Source organism: Nanorana parkeri, unplaced genomic scaffold (assembly GCF_000935625.1).
Source record: "Nanorana parkeri isolate BGI_ZX_2015 unplaced genomic scaffold, ASM93562v1 scaffold911, whole genome shotgun sequence".
In the NCBI taxonomy this organism is placed as follows: Eukaryota; Metazoa; Chordata; class Amphibia; order Anura; family Dicroglossidae; genus Nanorana; species Nanorana parkeri.
Window position 1 is genome coordinate 56,530 of NW_017307179.1, and position 17,747 is coordinate 74,276.

Consider the following 17,747-nt stretch of genomic DNA (forward strand, 5'->3'; position numbering starts at 1 on the left):
GGGAGGGGGGGGGGGGGGCAGTTCTCTATTGAAGAAGTTTCAGACTGATGGCGGGATTCCGAGACAGAAAATTGGATTTGATGTTCTCTTTGAAGACACGAAAAGGGTGAAGAGACAATAGAGATCGGAATGAGGTTGGGGGGAGCGTCTCCGGGTCACAAAGTGAAGGGCAATCTCATCAGGAAACAGGCGGAAGAAAAAATAACCTGATAGGGGTTGTAATTCTTCCCTGCTGTATCCAAAAGACTCCAACCAGTTGGGGGCACTGGCCAAACTATACATGACCGGCAATACAAGGGCGTATGTAGCACGTGTAGCTCCCAAGTGCAATTGTGCTATTACACAGGAGCTAACTGTACTATTACACAGGAGCTAACAAGCCCCCCTGTGTGATAGCCTTTGGAGGTGACAGGTTCTCTTTATTGACCCCCTGTCACCTCCAATACAGGAGTTCTAAGTTGCCCAAAGCAGGGCTAAATGTACATTTTCTGGGCGTCGGGGGATTTCACACCGCTGCCGCCCCGAGGACGGGTCCCGGGGGCCTTGTGGGGAATCCTGGGCACGGCGGCTCTGTGTACCTTGATCAGAGAGAGATCAGCACCATCCCATGGCTGATCTCCCCTTCAGTCACTGAAAGTGGAAGTGACGTGTGTGATATCACTTGCGGTTTGAGTCTGTGATTTCTTCAGCTTCTGTAGCCGGAGAAGAAGCTGAGGGAGCAGATTTGTCCTTCATCAGCTTCTTTGAGTTCCATAGGTGACATCAGGGGTCTAATAGACCCCCTGATGTCTCCATAAAGAGGACATGTCACCAGTGGCGTCACAAGGGGGGTGCGGCCTGCACCCGGGTCACACCATTGGAGGGGTGACGCCAAAATGACTGACAGTCATTTTAGTGTCACCCCACTCTGAAAAGTCGGGCACTCGGTCAAGGACCGGGAGCACGACAGTTGCTCGAGAGAGAGAGGAGGGGACACGGCGGCATACCTTATTCCGCCGGGTGAGGTCTCCTCCTTCTCTCTCCGCCGGTGTCCATCACCAAGATGGCTGCCGGCAGGTAACAGCGGTACCGCGTGTAACATCATCACGAGCGTACGCGATGATGTCACTGCTGGGTGTCACCCGGTATCCGCACTGGGTGTCACCCCCGCCTCGGGACGCCTCTGCCATCACACTGGGGGCTTGTTAGCATTATTCAGCCTCCCACCGGGCTTCTGGCAGCCAATGACGTCGCTGACGTCAACCAATGAGATGTCTATGGCCTGCGCACACACCTCCCCTGGCCAGGCTCTTAGCAACCTGGGACACTCTGGCCAGAAAGGGGGCAACAGACACACTGCAAACATTGGCCATGCTGCTCTGCCTGCCCCCCCCCTCCTACTATGAGATTCCCCTTGCAGCCCTCTCTAAAAATGCTCGTTCCCTGGTCAGTGACCAGAAGGTATACAAATAAGGACTCCTGACTCTCTCAAGAGTCACAATAGCCGGCAGTTCACATTTTCAAGGTTCCCTATGATAAGCCTGGTATTTCCTTTATAACAGGTAAGAGGGTCATGGACGCCATGCAATGCGAGTGTCGGTGAGGTCACATGACTCCCATCGCTATTCTCAATATCGGAATTTCAATACAAAGCCTTCAGAGGGGTTACAGCACTGGGAGATCATTTATAATTGGTGAATTGTTAAAGGAGAACTATGAGGTGGGGGAGGGGGAGGGGCTTTTCACTCACCTCATAGTTCTGGCCGACCTGTGACAATGAGACTGTCACAGGTCGGCTCAGTAGATCGGGAGGTGAGCGAACACATACCGGCGTTCGCTCACCTCTCGATCCTGCCACGGCTCTCTGCCGTGACAGGGGAGGGGCTGGATTCCCCCCTCCCCACTCCGATCCTCCAGCGTTGACTGGCGAAACAGACGGGGGAGGGGGCGGGTACAGCTGGCTCTGCCTCTAGATAGGCAGAGCCAGCTGTCACTCACGCAGCTGGGCGGATCCCGGCACAATTGTCGGGGATCCGTCCCGGCTGCGGCGTCTCAGTATACCGCGAGCTGTAGCTCTCTATATACTGAGCTTAGGGTGACGGGAGGACGCTAGTTTGTGTCCTCCCGTTACCCTAAGGAGAACTATGGGGAAAAGCCCTGACCCCATAGTTCTCCTTTAATAAAGATTTATAAATATAGTCAAAAAAAGTAAAAAACTTTTACTTTCAACCAAAAACAAATCGAAACTTTTTTTTTTTACACATTCCTTAAATTTCAACAACACACAGAGACGTCTGAGAACTTCCATCTGGTCACAGAGAGACGGGTTCTCTTTGTTGTGTCAGCGGTGTATATGCTCTGCGCTCTTACCTGGCAGAAGAGCTGGTGACTCTCTTCGGACACAAGGAGGAGGCAGCAGCACTGGGACTGGGTCTGTTGCTCCAGCTGTGAGAGAGAAGAAAATGCAGGTCAGTCATGAACATGCGGAGCAGAGAGCTACACACAGGATCGTCTCCCAGCACGCTGGCCGGCTAGACTGCAACGTAAACATATGACTCTGTCTGACAAAATAAAATTAAATTTTTTAATAAAAAATTAGAATCAGAGGTTTTAGTTGCGCAACTTTTGTAAAATATTTGGAAGCCGTACTGCCTGGTCAAGGCCCATCTGTGTGGCATAGTCTGTACTGTAATCTATGGGCGCCGCCATATTGGAGCATATATAGCAAAGGATTGTCAGGGTTCCGCCCGGACTTTACTGGTGTGCAGCATTCTGGCTTGGCTGCCATTTTACTCACCTGGGTTTCCTTCTTTGCCTGAGCAGACTCTGGAACTTTGCTCACTACTCCCAGGCTCCCTCTTATGGCCAGACAGGAGGAGAGCATCATCTGAGAGAGCCAGATGGGAGTTTCCTGTCTCTGAGTGATGATGTCACCCCACTCACTATATATAAACCACTCAGTCCAGTCTGACCTTGCGTGGTCTTCCTGCTAGTGCTTTCCTGCTGCTCTGAGTATCCCATACCTGGCTGACGTTCTCCTCTGGCTCCTGCTCCTGGCCTGTTCCTGACGACGCTGATTTCCTGACCTGTCCCTGACGACGCCTATCTCTGTGTTCCTGGCTTGGCCGACTACCCACTCCGGCTCCTGACCTTGGCTTGTTCCGGTTTAAGATTCTGCTTGCTCCTGTGGACCCGGTCCTCTATAAATATTTTAACTAGCACCTTTTGCTTGTCTGGTTTTCATTGTGCTCTGACAAGGATGAATTGGGTGCAGGTATTCCTGGAGGGAGCCCAACCACCTTAAAGGCACAGGGACACGATGGAGGCCCAGCATATTCAAATGTCAGCTAAAGCCCCCAGTTAGATATGTAGATACTACCTCCCACCTTGTCGACAGGATCGAGAGGTGAGCGATCTGGAACCTTTTTATCTGTCCTTGGCCAAAAACCTTAAACCCAACACTAACCCTAATCCCTAATGCCGAGCTTACCCCCAGCCATGACACACAGCCTAGACTTGTGTCTTCGTCCCATTTGTAAGATCTCCCGCCACTTCCTATCTTGAAGACACAACAAGAAGAAATGTCTCCAAAGAAAAGGGGAACGCCTCTAAAAGGTGTCCAAAATGGAAGATCTCTTCTATGTTCTTCCATTCAAAAAACCAAGAAAGAGCGCAGAGAACACTGGCTAGTTAACAAAGTAGTGATGAAAAACTGAAGGTGGTGGCACTTACGTGTGAATGCCAGGATCTGGAGATGGACGGCCGGTATGGAGGATCGGGGCACTCGTGGTGTGGTGTCCGACTGTGATCGATGTATTAATCCAAGAGGTATATCCACGGGAGAGTGTAGATGAGAATCCAACACCCGGTTCCTGTCTGAATGATCCCTCTCCAACACGTCATTGGATTCGACTTGCGGCTTCTGCACATGGTCCCCAGCAGATCTGACAGTTACCGCTCGCTGAGACACACACAGCTGCGGCTGTTACAGCCCCGTCCATTGCCCGCTGCCTATTGCCGATAACACAGCGATCCCCCTGGCTTTCTCCCACACCGCACAGACCCCTCACGGCACTTCAGACGAAGTCCCCTCTTCTCATCTACACTCTCCCGTGGATATACCTCTTGGATCAATACATCGATCACAGTCGGACACCACACCACGAGTGCCCCGATCCTCCATACCGGCCGTCCATCTCCAGATCCTGGCATTCACACGTAAGTGCCACCACCTTCAGTTTTTCATCACTACTTTGTTAACTAGAGCTCGTTGACACACGCGGCCACGGCTGCCACAGCCCTATCCAACACCCGGTTCCTGTCTGAATGATCCCTCTCCAACACGTCATTGGATTCGACTTGCGGCTTCTGCACATGGTCCCCAGCAGATCTGACAGTTACCGCTCGCTGAGACACACACAGCTGCGGCTGTTACAGCCCCGTCCATTGCCCGCTGCCTATTGCCGATAACACAGCGATCCCCCTGCCTCTCTCCCACACCGCACAGACCCCTCACGGCACTTCAGACGAAGTCCCCTCTTCTCATCTACACTCTCCCGTGGATATACCTCTTGGATCAATACATCGATCACAGTCGGACACCACACCACGAGTGCCCCGATCCTCCATACCGGCCGTCCATCTCCAGATCCTGGCATTCACACGTAAGTGCCACCACCTTCAGTTTTTCATCACTACTTTGTTAACTAGCCAGTGTTCTCTGCGCCCTTTCTTGGTTTTTTGAATATTTACAATCCACAGGTTCTCCTCCTGTTTTCCAGGGCTGCACACACGCCTCTAAGCTAATTTGTTGCCCATCCGAGAGCGCTGTTTATATGTTTTTTCTATGTTCTTCCATTGACTGCTCTACCATTGTGGATTCACCATAACCATCTCTCATTACCATAACCATCTCTCATTACCATAAACATCTCTCATTACCATTACCATCTCTCATTACCATAATCATCTCTCATTACCATAACCATCTCTCATTTCCATAACCATCTCTCATTACCATAAACATCTCTCATTACCATTACCATCTCTCATTACCATAATCATCTCTCATTACCATAACCATCTCTCATTTCCATAACCATCTCTCATTACCATAAACATCTCTCATTACCATTACCATCTCTCATTACCATAATCATCTCTCATTACCATAACCATCTCTCATTTCCATAACCATCTCTCATTACCATAAACATCTCTCATTACCATTACCATCTCTCATTACCATAATCATCTCTCATTACCATAACCATCTCTCATTTCCATAACCATCTCTCATTACCATAAACATCTCTCATTACCATTACCATCTCTCATTACCATAATCATCTCTCATTACCATAACCATCTCTCATTTCCATAACCATCTCTCATTACCATAAACATCTCTCATTACCATTACCATCTCTCATTACCATAATCATCTCTCATTACCATAACCATCTCTCATTTCCATAACCATCTCTCATTACCATAAACATCTCTCATTACCATTACCATCTCTCATTACCATAATCATCTCTCATTACCATAACCATCTCTCATTTCCATAACCATCTCTCATTACCATAAACATCTCTCATTACCATTACCATCTCTCATTACCATAATCATCTCTCATTACCATAACCATCTCTCATTTCCATAACCATCTCTCATTACCATAAACATCTCTCATTACCATTACCATCTCTCATTACCATAATCATCTCTCATTACCATAACCATCTCTCATTTCCATAACCATCTCTCATTACCATAAACATCTCTCATTACCATTACCATCTCTCATTACCATAATCATCTCTCATTACCATAACCATCTCTCATTTCCATAACCATCTCTCATTACCATAAACATCTCTCATTACCATTACCATCTCTCATTACCATAATCATCTCTCATTACCATAACCATCTCTCATTTCCATAACCATCTCTCATTACCATAAACATCTCTCATTACCATTACCATCTCTCATTACCATAATCATCTCTCATTACCATAACCATCTCTCATTTCCATAACCATCTCTCATTACCATAAACATCTCTCATTACCATTACCATCTCTCATTACCATAATCATCTCTCATTACCATAACCATCTCTCATTTCCATAACCATCTCTCATTACCATAAACATCTCTCATTACCATTACCATCTCTCATTACCATAATCATCTCTCATTACCATAACCATCTCTCATTTCCATAACCATCTCTCATTACCATAAACATCTCTCATTACCATTACCATCTCTCATTACCATAATCATCTCTCATTACCATAACCATCTCTCATTTCCATAACCATCTCTCATTACCATAAACATCTCTCATTACCATTACCATCTCTCATTACCATAATCATCTCTCATTACCATAACCATCTCTCATTTCCATAACCATCTCTCATTACCATAAACATCTCTCATTACCATTACCATCTCTCATTACCATAATCATCTCTCATTACCATAACCATCTCTCATTACCATAACCATCTCTCCCAATGTCACCGGAAATTAATAGAGAAGGTGAATCTCACACCCTGGCCCCACTCTCTGTCGTGGTGCCAGGGGTGCCCTCTTACCTGGGGTCCGGTGGGTGCGACGGAGATCGTAGGGTCCTTCCTGGGCTGAATTGGCGGCAGGCTGCAGGTGTGCACGTGAGAGCATGCATGACATGCGTGCGTGACGTGCGCATGTGGCACTGCCGTGGCTTCTTAGTCGCTTCGGGGTGCTGGTCATTGCCGGGGAGGGCCTTGCCGAGCACTCCTTCTCTCCCAGCCGATCCCATTGGTCCTGTGGCTTCCTGGTTGCCCACACAACGAGGGCGTCGCTGGCCCCTACTGGGTTTAAATCCCAGCCAGAGCCAAGACTTGTTGCTGAGTTATTCTGCCATTCCCAAAGCAGCTACGGCACCTCATTTCCTGTCTCCTGTCTCCCTTCCCTGCTATTTGGATCTCCTGGTTATCGACTCTTGGCTTGCCTCACCGTTTATGATACTCGCTGCCTGCCTCCACCCGGACTGTACTCTGACAACGCATTTTGGATCACCCTATCTTGTACCTCAGCCTGGACTCTGCTTCTGGTATTGTTCCCTTCTCTAACACTCTCGTCCAAAGCTACAAAAATAACTGTTGGCCATTAGTGTGCCGTTAAAGCTGGCCGGTACTTCCTAATAGCAAAACTGCAGAAGACCCTACGAGCTGACCATTGTCTCTGTGTATCGATCTCTGTCCATTGTCCCTGTCCATTGTCCCCGTCCATTGTCCCCGTCCATTGTCCCCGTCCATTGTCCCCGTCCATTGTCCCCGTCCATTGCCCCTGTCCATTGTCCCCATCCATTGCTCCCGTCCATTGTCCCCATCCATTGTCCCCATCCATTGCTCCTGTCCATTGTCCCCATCCATTGTCCCCGTTCATTGCTCCTGTCCATTGTCCCCTTCCATTGCTCCTGGAGGGAGTCGGAATAGGAAGAGGACTGACCAGAATAAAAGCTTCGGTCATTGTCCCCGTCCATTGTCCCCGTCCATCGTCCCTGTCCATTGTCCCCGTCCATCGTCCCTGTCCATCGTCCCCATCCATTGCTCCTGTCCATCGTCCCTGTCCATTGTCCCCATCCATTGTCCCCGTCCATTGCTCCTGTCCATTGTCCCCATCCATTGCTCCTGTCCATTGTCCCCATCCATTGTCCCCGTCCATTGCTCCTGTCCATTGTCCCCATCCATTGCTCCTGTCCATTGTCCCCATCCATTGTCCCCATCCATTGCTCCTGTCCATTGTCCCCATCCATTGTCCCCGTTCATTGCTCCTGTCCATTGTCCCCTTCCATTGCTCCTGTCCATTGTCCCCGTCCATTGCTCCTGTCCATTGTCTCCATCCATTGCTCCTGTCCATTGTCCCCATCCATTGTCCCCGTCCATTGTCCCCGTCTTTGTAAAGCTGAATTGATGACGGGAGGGAGTCGGAATAGGAAGAGGACTGACCAGAATAAAAGCTTCGGTCCCTTGGAAGAAGCGGAGGCGGCGGCGGCCACCTGTGGCGGACATCGGCCATAAAGCCGTAGCATTGTTACCGCTCCAATGCCGGGATGGAGTCTTTGTCCGGCATTGTGTGAGACTCTCTGAAGGGACAGAGCCAAGCCTCTGATGTAGGATTCCTCTGCCGTGAGATCTGGAACCGTCCACACATCTCCAGCCAGACGGCTTCACACAAGACGACGCTTCTGTTTTATTACATCGGCTCGGTGTAAATCTTTTTATCAACATCCATTAATATTATAGAAAGCTCGTCTCCGGGTGTGATCGTTGTAACTATATTTGTAGATGGGAGGAGCCAGATTTCCTCACTACATACGAAGCATAATGCAAATACAGAGGAGTAAAAGGAAGGAGTGACCACGAGGCCGAGGACAACTTCAAGCTTCTTAGACCCTCAAAGCCAAACTTTAGGCAACATTTAACAAAGAAATCGGGGGTAGATTTTCAAAATAATACTCATCCCCTCTCTGGCACTGTCTCCAGCAGTAATTTCTTTCAACCACAAGATGTCCTAAAAGCGGACATACTGTGAGTACAGGGAGTCATGGACCCACATCCTGAGGGGGCATCATACCGAGGACATACTGTGAGTGCAGGGAGTCATGGACTTAAGTCCTGAGGGGGCATGAGACTGAGGACATACTGTGAGTGCAGGGAGTCATGGACTTAAGTCCTGAGGGGGCATGAGACTGAGGACATACTGTGAGTACAGGGAGTCATGGACCCACATCCTGAGGGTGCATCATACCGAGGACATACTGTTAGTACAGGGAGTCATGGACCCACATCCTGAGGGGGCATGAGACTGAGGACATACTGTGAGTGCAGGGAGTCATGGACTTAAGTCCTGAGGGGGCATGAGACTGAGGACATACTGTGAGTGCAGGGAGTCATGGACCCATGTCCTGAGGGGGCATCACCACCGCATTCCAATGACACCAGTGCCAGTCCCTGCATCACTGAGGACTGCCTAACAGTGGAGAAGATCCTAAGAGAAAAAGGACCCTTTGATGAGAATTCAGACATTTTTTTATTTCTTGAGTTCCAGGTCAGTGACTCCCAAAATAGCGGAGCCAGGATTAGGATGACAGCCTCCGAGCCTGAACCTTTACATCTGACCTTCGGCCTCCCCTTCAGTCTTATATCTGACCTCCGTCCTTCCCTTCAGACTTCTCTCTGACCTCCATCCTTCCCTTCAGTCTTCTATCTGACCTCCGTCCTTCCCTTCAGTCTTCTATCTGACCTCCGTCCTCCCCTTCAGTCTTCAATCTGACCTCGGTCCTCCCCTTCGGTCTCGCACAGTTGTGCCGCCTCCTCTCCTGGACTGGAATGGCTCCCTGTGATATCGCTGCACACTGCGAGCTTCTCACGATCAGGGACCAGAGAAGGCAAAATTAAACTTCAGCTTTACAAACCATCCATCGACGGCGTCTCTTTGAGCGCAGGATTCCTTTAAGAAGTCCTCTTTCATTTCTCAGCCCCAGCCACTAAAGCAGATTGGAGCACAATGTCATTTTCATCGCCCGAACAATGAAGGAACATTTCAGGGTTTGACGGACCAGAAGGAGGAGGGGGGGGAGGGGGTTCTTGAAATCGTCTGTTTGTACCGCGCCGGTTCTCAGCCGCGCTTCCGTCAGCCGTTTCATGGGAAAGGAAGAAAAGGTTAGCAGGCAAACAATAAGCGATTTCAGGTGAATAGCTGCAAATCACGTTAATGGATGCCATCCTGCCTCGGCGGGAGACGGGCGCTTTTTTTAATCCCCTGTTATTAATTCTGCATTATGTAAGGGAGAATAGAATGAACGCAGAGTTTGTACAAAGGAACTTTCACCCCCCCCACCCCCATCGATTTGATTGACGGGTTCAAAGCCGCGGGTTCCGCGTTCGCTAAACGTACGGCACGTCCTCAGATGATCGCTTTGTACAAGTAACGCTGCGTACCAGCATGCGGATATTGTAAACTATTTTGTTTTGTTTAATGTTTCTTTTCTCTCTCGCTCTGGAAAATAAAATTGCTCCATTATCGCAGAACGCCCAAAAAGCCGCATGCAAAAAATATTGATCTGCAGACAAGTCGACGGAGCTGCATAAGACGTGATGATGGCAGCAGTCCTAAGACCGCCGCAGCCCAGGGGAGACGAGGCTCAAGGACTGGTCTGGTATAGGGTTGCCACCTGTCCGGGATTCACCCAGACCGGTGGCGTAACAATCACCATATCGACTCAGGCGGCCGCTATGGGGCCCGGAGCACAGTGGGGGCCCGGCCAGATGCCGCCTGGGTCGTTATGGCATTCTCTGCTGGCGGCTTTCACTGGCGGCTCTGAAGAAGAATGCGCTGCTGTTCACATCGCTGGCAGTAATCTGTGCAGCGGCGTGTTCCTCTCCACGGAGTTATTGAGAGCCGGCAGCGGCGGTGGAACAGGCTGGACCCAGCAGTGGAGGAGGAGGAGGGGCCCGTGGTCGGCAGCTGGGGAGGAGGCGGAGCCCAGTGGCGGAGAAGGAGGCGGGCCCGGAGGAGGAGGAGGGGCCCATCAGCGACGGTGGAGGTAAAGGAGTGCGACCAGCCCACCTGAGGGTGACCCTGCAGAGCCCACCATAGAGAGTCTATGGTGGGCTCTGCGCGGTCACCCTCAGGTGGGCTGTGTGGGATCTCAAGTGGGCTCTGCAAGGGGTATAACTAGAAATCACGGGGCCCCATACAACATTTTGCTATGGGGCCCTGTGATTTCTAGTTACGCCCCTAACTCAGACAGTCCGGGTTTTCAGTCCTGTATGTGCTGTGTCCGGGTTTCAGGTCAGGTGCTGAATTGGCACCCCAATGCACCTTCGCAACAGTCCTGCATTGCAGGGCACCACAACATGCAGTAACGCAGTGCTACAACAATGCAGCAGGTCTAATTTTTGGTCTAAGGTGGCTTTGGTCTCAGGGTCTTTGAACCCCAAGGTGCATTAAGTAGCTCATTGAAATAAATTGGCTGCCTTAACACAATGCCTGTCAACACACGAGATGTAATGGATCCAGGGGCATATAAACCGCGAGGCAAACAAGGCGTTTGCCTGGAGCGGCACTTTCCCGGGGTGGCGGCGGAACATGCCGCCCCAAAGCAGAGAGGAAAGCCGGCGCCAGGTACACAAAATCAGGCATCCTAGGCTGCCTAATCAGGTGGCTGCTGGTGGGGCCTTGCAGCGAGCTTAGAGGAGGTGGAGGCGTGAACAGAACCAAGGGAGGTGCGGCCCGGCCGGCGGAGGCTGCGAGTGTCTTGAGGAAGAAGCTTCTGCGGCTGGAGGAAGAAACAGCATGCCCTGGAAGCAGGCTATGGAGCTGCAGGTAAGAGGAGCAGCACATGTGTGCAGGGAAAGGGACCCTGCACAGCCCATCTGAGAGTCTCTGTGCAAGGTCTATGGTGGGCTGTGCAAAGTCTCTGGTGGGCTCTGCAAGGTCTCTGGTGGGGTTTGCAGGGACTTAGGTGGGCTGTGCAAGGTCTATGGTGGGCTGTGCAAAGTCTATGGCGGGCTCTGCAAGGTCTCTGGTAGAGTTTGCAGAGACTCAGGTGGGCTGTGCAAAGTCTATGGTGGGCTCTGCAAGGTCTATGGTGGGCTGTGCAGAGTCTATGGTGGGCTCTGCAAGGTCTCTGGTGGGGTTTGCAGGGACTTAGGTGGGCTGTGCAAGGTCTATAGTGGGCTGTGCAGAGTCTATGGTGGGCTCTGCAAGGTCTCTGGTGGGGTGTGCAGAGACTCAGGTGGGCTGTGCAAGATTTATGTTGGAATGTGCAGGGTCTTTGGCGGTCTTAGCCTGAGAACCTGCAGAGCCCACCAGAGATCCTTTACAGCCCTCCTGAGGCCCCGGCTTCCCGGCTAATAGCGCAACCTGTCAGAAGCTGTATCCAGCGACTCAAAAGTTAAGCAAAATGTCTTGAACAGGAAGGGGTGGGACAAATTTAGATGGGGGGGTTGCCAAGTTTCGTCTTGCCTAGGGCAGCATGAAACCTAAATACACCGCTGAACGGATCGCCCTGGCACATAGGCCCTTCACATTACATGCACGTTACCACATCTATGTAACATGCAGTATTCTGCACATTAACATGCGTTAGATGAGGGCAGACCCATTCATTTGGAAGGGGCTTCCAAAATGGGAACAAGACCTGGACTGCCGCGGTATGTGCGGGTAAGTGCCACGGTATGTGCGGCGCACAGCGGTGCGGGTCCACCGGCCCCAGGGCCGGTTCTAGACTATTTTGCGCCCTAGGCAAGGCCAGCTACTCCACCCCCCTTGCTGCGCAACCGCCAATACCCCCCTCCCCGTGGGTGTCCCCATTCTCCTGCCAGATAGCTTCCGCAGGCGACAGGTGGATGTAATTTAATTTAGCCAATAGCAGACTGGCTATTGAAAACCCCGCCCACTGAGCAGAGGAGCGGACCTGAGAGATTTGCCTCTCAGTTCCGCTCCTCTGCTCAGTGGCTGGGTTGCTATTGGCTTTTGCAATTTGAAATAGGAGGGTGCCATGGGGGTGAGTGATTGAGGCTGCTCCCTAGGCAGCAGTGCGCCCTAGGCGGCTGCCTATTTTGCCTAGTGGCAGCACTGGCCCTGATCGGCACTTAATGTGTACTGGGGTACCACTCTAAATGAAAGACACAAAATCTAAAAATCCCCCGACATCAGAAAAGCTGCATCCGAAGCGCCATTGTTCCCTCCGCTGCGGCGCACAAAGCCGGGCCACAATAGCGCCGCTGCACATCCGTCTATTTTTAGCCGACGTGAAACTGATTTTCAATTTCGTTTTGGCGGAGAACGCTACAAAACCCGCTGTAATTGTTTTTCCGTCCCCGACGCCGGCTAGGCAGAAGACATTTTCGTCCCGTAGCACAAACCGCGCTTCTTTTGTCTCTTTCTACACAGCGATAACAATAATCCCATTCCTGGACGCTTTGTACTCCGCCGAGCCGCGTCGGATGCACCGCGTACGGATTGTTCGAAACTTCAGATACATCAGATTAAGCGCATCAGCCGGAGAAATGCAGCTTGGAGGGCGAGAAATAAATCTTCTTCGTGTCTAATAAAAATACCACGTGCAAAGATTACTGTTCCAACGCATACATTACACAGTCTATGGAAATGAAACGCTTACTGTAAAGTGGACCTGTCATTAAAGTGTATGTAAACCCAAGAAAATAATGCCATATATTGCTGCTTAGCCTTAGACGTGGTGGCTGCATTAGTTTTCCTTTTCCCGCTTTCTTCCCCCTTATTTTCACATAGTGCTCCTTGGCATTATTATTATACAGGATTTATATGGCGCCAACAGTTTGCGCAGCGCTTTACAATATAAGGAAGGCATTACAGTCACAATACAAATCAAGACAAGATGCTAAGGATGGCCCTGATCCAAAGAGCTTACAATCTAAAAGTGATACAAGAGGTGGTAGCTATGTGGGGATGAATTGTTTGATGGTTCAGTGATCAGGTTGAGGTGGGATCGGCTTCCCTGAAGAGATGAGTCTTTAGGGATCTCCTAAAGGCAGAGTAGGAGATAGACAGACAGGTTGGGATAGAGAGTTCCATAGGATGGGAGAGACTCTAGAGAAGTCCCGGAGGCGAGCATGGGAGGTGTTGATGAGGGAGCCAGAGAGCAGGAGGTCTTGGGAGGAGCGGAGGGGACGGTTAGGGTGATACTTTGAGACAAGGGTTGAGATATAGTCGCGGGGCGGAGTTGTGGAATGGAAGCCAGTAGGAAGGATTGGCAGAGAGGGAGGGGGAATGGAATCCAATGGAGGGATTGGCAGAGAGGGGCAGAGAATGGGAGCCAGTAGTGGGATTGGCAGAGAGGGGCAGAGGATGGAAGCCAGTAGGAAGGATTGGCAGAGAGGGAGGGGGAATGGAATCCAGTGGAGGGATTGTTAGAGAGGGGCGAGGGATGGAAACCAGTGGAGGGATTGGCAGAGGGGGAGGGGGAATGGAAGCCAGTGGTGGGATTGGCAGAGAGGGGCAGAGGATGGAAACCAGTGGAGGGATTGGCAGAGAGGAGCAGGGAATGGAAACCAGTGGAGGGATTGGCAGAGGCGGGTTGCAGACACTGAGCGGTTGGTTAGGTGGATGAGTCTGGCAGCTGCATTCATGATAGACTGAAGGGGGGAGGAGCCTATGTAGTGGAAGGCCAATGAGGAGGGAGCTGCAATAGTCAAGATGAGAGATAACAAGTGAGTACCTTTGCGGTGTCAGCGGTGAGGAAGGGGCGTATTTTGGAGACGTTACAAATGTGAAGGCGGCAGGATTTGGATAGGGATTGGATGTGGAGCAGGAAGGTGAGACTGGAGTCAAGGATAACGCCTCACACCTTGGCATGGGGGATAGAACATGGCCGAGGGGTAGGCAGGCGAGGTGTCAGTGATCACAGGGCCGAGGGGTAGGCAGGCGAGGGGTCAATGATCACAGGGCCGAGGGGTAGGCAGGCGAGGGGTCAATGATCACAGGGCCGAGGGGTAGGCAGGCGAGGGGTCAATGATCACAGGGCCGAGGGGTAGGCAGGCGAGGGGTCAATGATCACAGGGCCGAGGGGTAGGCAGGCGAGGGGTCAATGATCACAGGGCCGAGGGGTAGGCAGGCGAGGGGTCAATGATCACAGGGCCGAGGGGTAGGCAGGCGAGGGGTCAATGATCACAGGGCCGAGGGGTAGGCAGGCGAGGGGTCAATGATCACAGGGCCGAGGGGTAGGCAGGCGAGGGGTCAATGATCACAGGGCCGAGGGGTAGGCAGGCGAGGGGTCAATGATCACAGGGCCGAGGGGTAGGCAGGCGAGGGGTCAATGATCACAGGGCCGAGGGGTAGGCAGGCGAGGGGTCAATGATCACAGGGCCGAGGGGTAGGCAGGCGAGGGGTCAATGATCACAGGGCCGAGGGGTAGGCAGGCGAGGGGTCAATGATCACAGGGCCGAGGGGTAGGCAGGCGAGGGGTCAATGATCACAGGGCCGAGGGGTAGGCAGGCGAGGGGTCAATGATCACAGGGCCGAGGGGTAGGCAGGCGAGGGGTCAATGATCACAGGGCCGAGGGGTAGGCAGGCGAGGGGTCAATGATCACAGGGCCGAGGGGTAGGCAGGCGAGGGGTCAATGATCACAGGGCCGAGGGGTAGGCAGGCGAGGGGTCAATGATCACAGGGCCGAGGGGTAGGCAGGCGAGGGGTCAATGATCACAGGGCCGAGGGGTAGGCAGGCGAGGGGTCAATGATCACAGGGCCGAGGGGTAGGCAGGCGAGGGGTCAATGATCACAGGGCCGAGGGGTAGGCAGGCGAGGGGTCAATGATCACAGGGCCGAGGGGTAGGCAGGCGAGGGGTCAATGATCACAGGGCCGAGGGGTAGGCAGGCGAGGGGTCAATGATCACAGGGCCGAGGGGTAGGCAGGCGAGGGGTCAATGATCACAGGGCCGAGGGGTAGGCAGGCGAGGGGTCAATGATCACAGGGCCGAGGGGTAGGCAGGCGAGGGGTCAATGATCACAGGGCCGAGGGGTAGGCAGGCGAGGGGTCAATGATCACAGGGCCGAGGGGTAGGCAGGCGAGGGGTCAATGATCACAGGGCCGAGGGGTAGGCAGGCGAGGGGTCAATGATCACAGGGCCGAGGGGTAGGCAGGCGAGGGGTCAATGATCACAGGGCCGAGGGGTAGGCAGGCGAGGGGTCAATGATCACAGGGCCGAGGGGTAGGCAGGCGAGGGGTCAATGATCACAGGGCCGAGGGGTAGGCAGGCGAGGGGTCAATGATCACAGGGCCGAGGGGTAGGCAGGCGAGGGGTCAATGATCACAGGGCCGAGGGGTAGGCAGGCGAGGGGTCAATGATCACAGGGCCGAGGGGTAGGCAGGCGAGGGGTCAATGATCACAGGGCCGAGGGGTAGGCAGGCGAGGGGTCAATGATCACAGGGCCGAGGGGTAGGCAGGCGAGGGGTCAATGATCACAGGGCCGAGGGGTAGGCAGGCGAGGGGTCAATGATCACAGGGCCGAGGGGTAGGCAGGCGAGGGGTCAATGATCACAGGGCCGAGGGGTAGGCAGGCGAGGGGTCAATGATCACAGGGCCGAGGGGTAGGCAGGCGAGGGGTCAATGATCACAGGGCCGAGGGGTAGGCAGGCGAGGGGTCAATGATCACAGGGCCGAGGGGTAGGCAGGCGAGGGGTCAATGATCACAGGGCCGAGGGGTAGGCAGGCGAGGGGTCAATGATCACAGGGCCGAGGGGTAGGCAGGCGAGGGGTCAATGATCACAGGGCCGAGGGGTAGGCAGGCGAGGGGTCAATGATCACAGGGCCGAGGGGTAGGCAGGCGAGGGGTCAATGATCACAGGGCCGAGGGGTAGGCAGGCGAGGGGTCAATGATCACAGGGCCGAGGGGTAGGCAGGCGAGGGGTCAATGATCACAGGGCCGAGGGGTAGGCAGGCGAGGGGTCAATGATCACAGGGCCGAGGGGTAGGCAGGCGAGGGGTCAATGATCACAGGGCCGAGGGGTAGGCAGGCGAGGGGTCAATGATCACAGGGCCGAGGGGTAGGCAGGCGAGGGGTCAATGATCACAGGGCCGAGGGGTAGGCAGGCGAGGGGTCAATGATCACAGGGCCGAGGGGTAGGCAGGCGAGGGGTCAATGATCACAGGGCCGAGGGGTAGGCAGGCGAGGGGTCAATGATCACAGGGCCGAGGGGTAGGCAGGCGAGGGGTCAGTGATCACAGGGCCGAGGGGTAGGCAGGCGAGGTGTCTGATCACAGGGCCGTGGGGTAGGCAAGCGAGGTGTCAGTGATCACAGGGCCGAGGGGTAGGCAGGCGAGGTGTCAGTGATCACAGGGCCGAGGGGTAGGCAGGCGAGGTGTCAGTGATCACAGGGCCCGAGGGGTAGGCAAGTGAGGTGTCAGTGATGAAACAACCTCGGATCATTTATAGGCCTCCATGTACGTTCCTGATGTGAACTTCCCAGGAAACATTTTATGTCCTGATGATTGTTTCACGGCTAATGAAAGTCGCCTCTCACCTGACCTTCTCTGCGTCATTAATATGCAAATTAGCCAAGTTCACTTTCATCTATGACGGGAGAATAACTTTTCTGTACGGCTGACAGATGTGTAAAATGACAATAAAGCTAAAGAACCAGATGATTAATGTGGAAGAGAGAGAGAGGAAGGAGAGAGGGAAAGAAGGGAAGACAAAAGAAAAATTAAAAGAAAGAAAAAGAAAACAAAAAGGAAAAAAGAAAAAGAAATAATTTTCACGCCATATCCAGCTTCCATTTCATCACCTCCTGTTGTAGATTGCTATTGGACAACCCGGGGTCCACACACACAAGTCTATTTCAGATAGATAGTCTCCACATTACCCAGGAATACCCACAGGGTCGGATTTACTCCAGCGTCCAGCGTGAAAGTCCAGCGAAGGGCAACCAAACTAATTAGGGGTATGGAGGACCAGAGCTACGAGACGAGGCTACTAAATTTAAACATGTTCACATTGGAGGTGAGGAGATTAAGGGGGGATATGATTTCCATGTACAAAATGTTCAATGGTGGTAGCAACATTAGCGATAAACTGTTTAAAATTAACTCCGTTACAAAAACTAGAGGCCACCACCTAAAATTGGTGGAAAAAAAATTCCAGCACAAGGGGCGAAGGGGGTTCTTCACAGTGAGAGCGGTTAGGGTCTGGAACTCACTGCCATAGGCCGTCAT

General features: G+C 52.5%; 1 protein-coding gene across 1 annotated transcript in view; it reads right to left on the reverse strand.

The window, feature by feature from the left end:
• Positions 1 to 17,747, reverse strand: part of LOC108794906 (cGMP-dependent 3',5'-cyclic phosphodiesterase-like) — a gene marked incomplete at its 3' end in the record, with an annotated part of 167,647 nt that overhangs the window by 56,177 nt on the left and 93,723 nt on the right. The window contains exon 9 of the mRNA XM_018566048.1: positions 2,350 to 2,424. Coding sequence (XP_018421550.1) covers positions 2,350 to 2,424 — 75 coding nt within the window. The remainder of the gene's footprint in view (positions 1 to 2,349; positions 2,425 to 17,747) is intronic.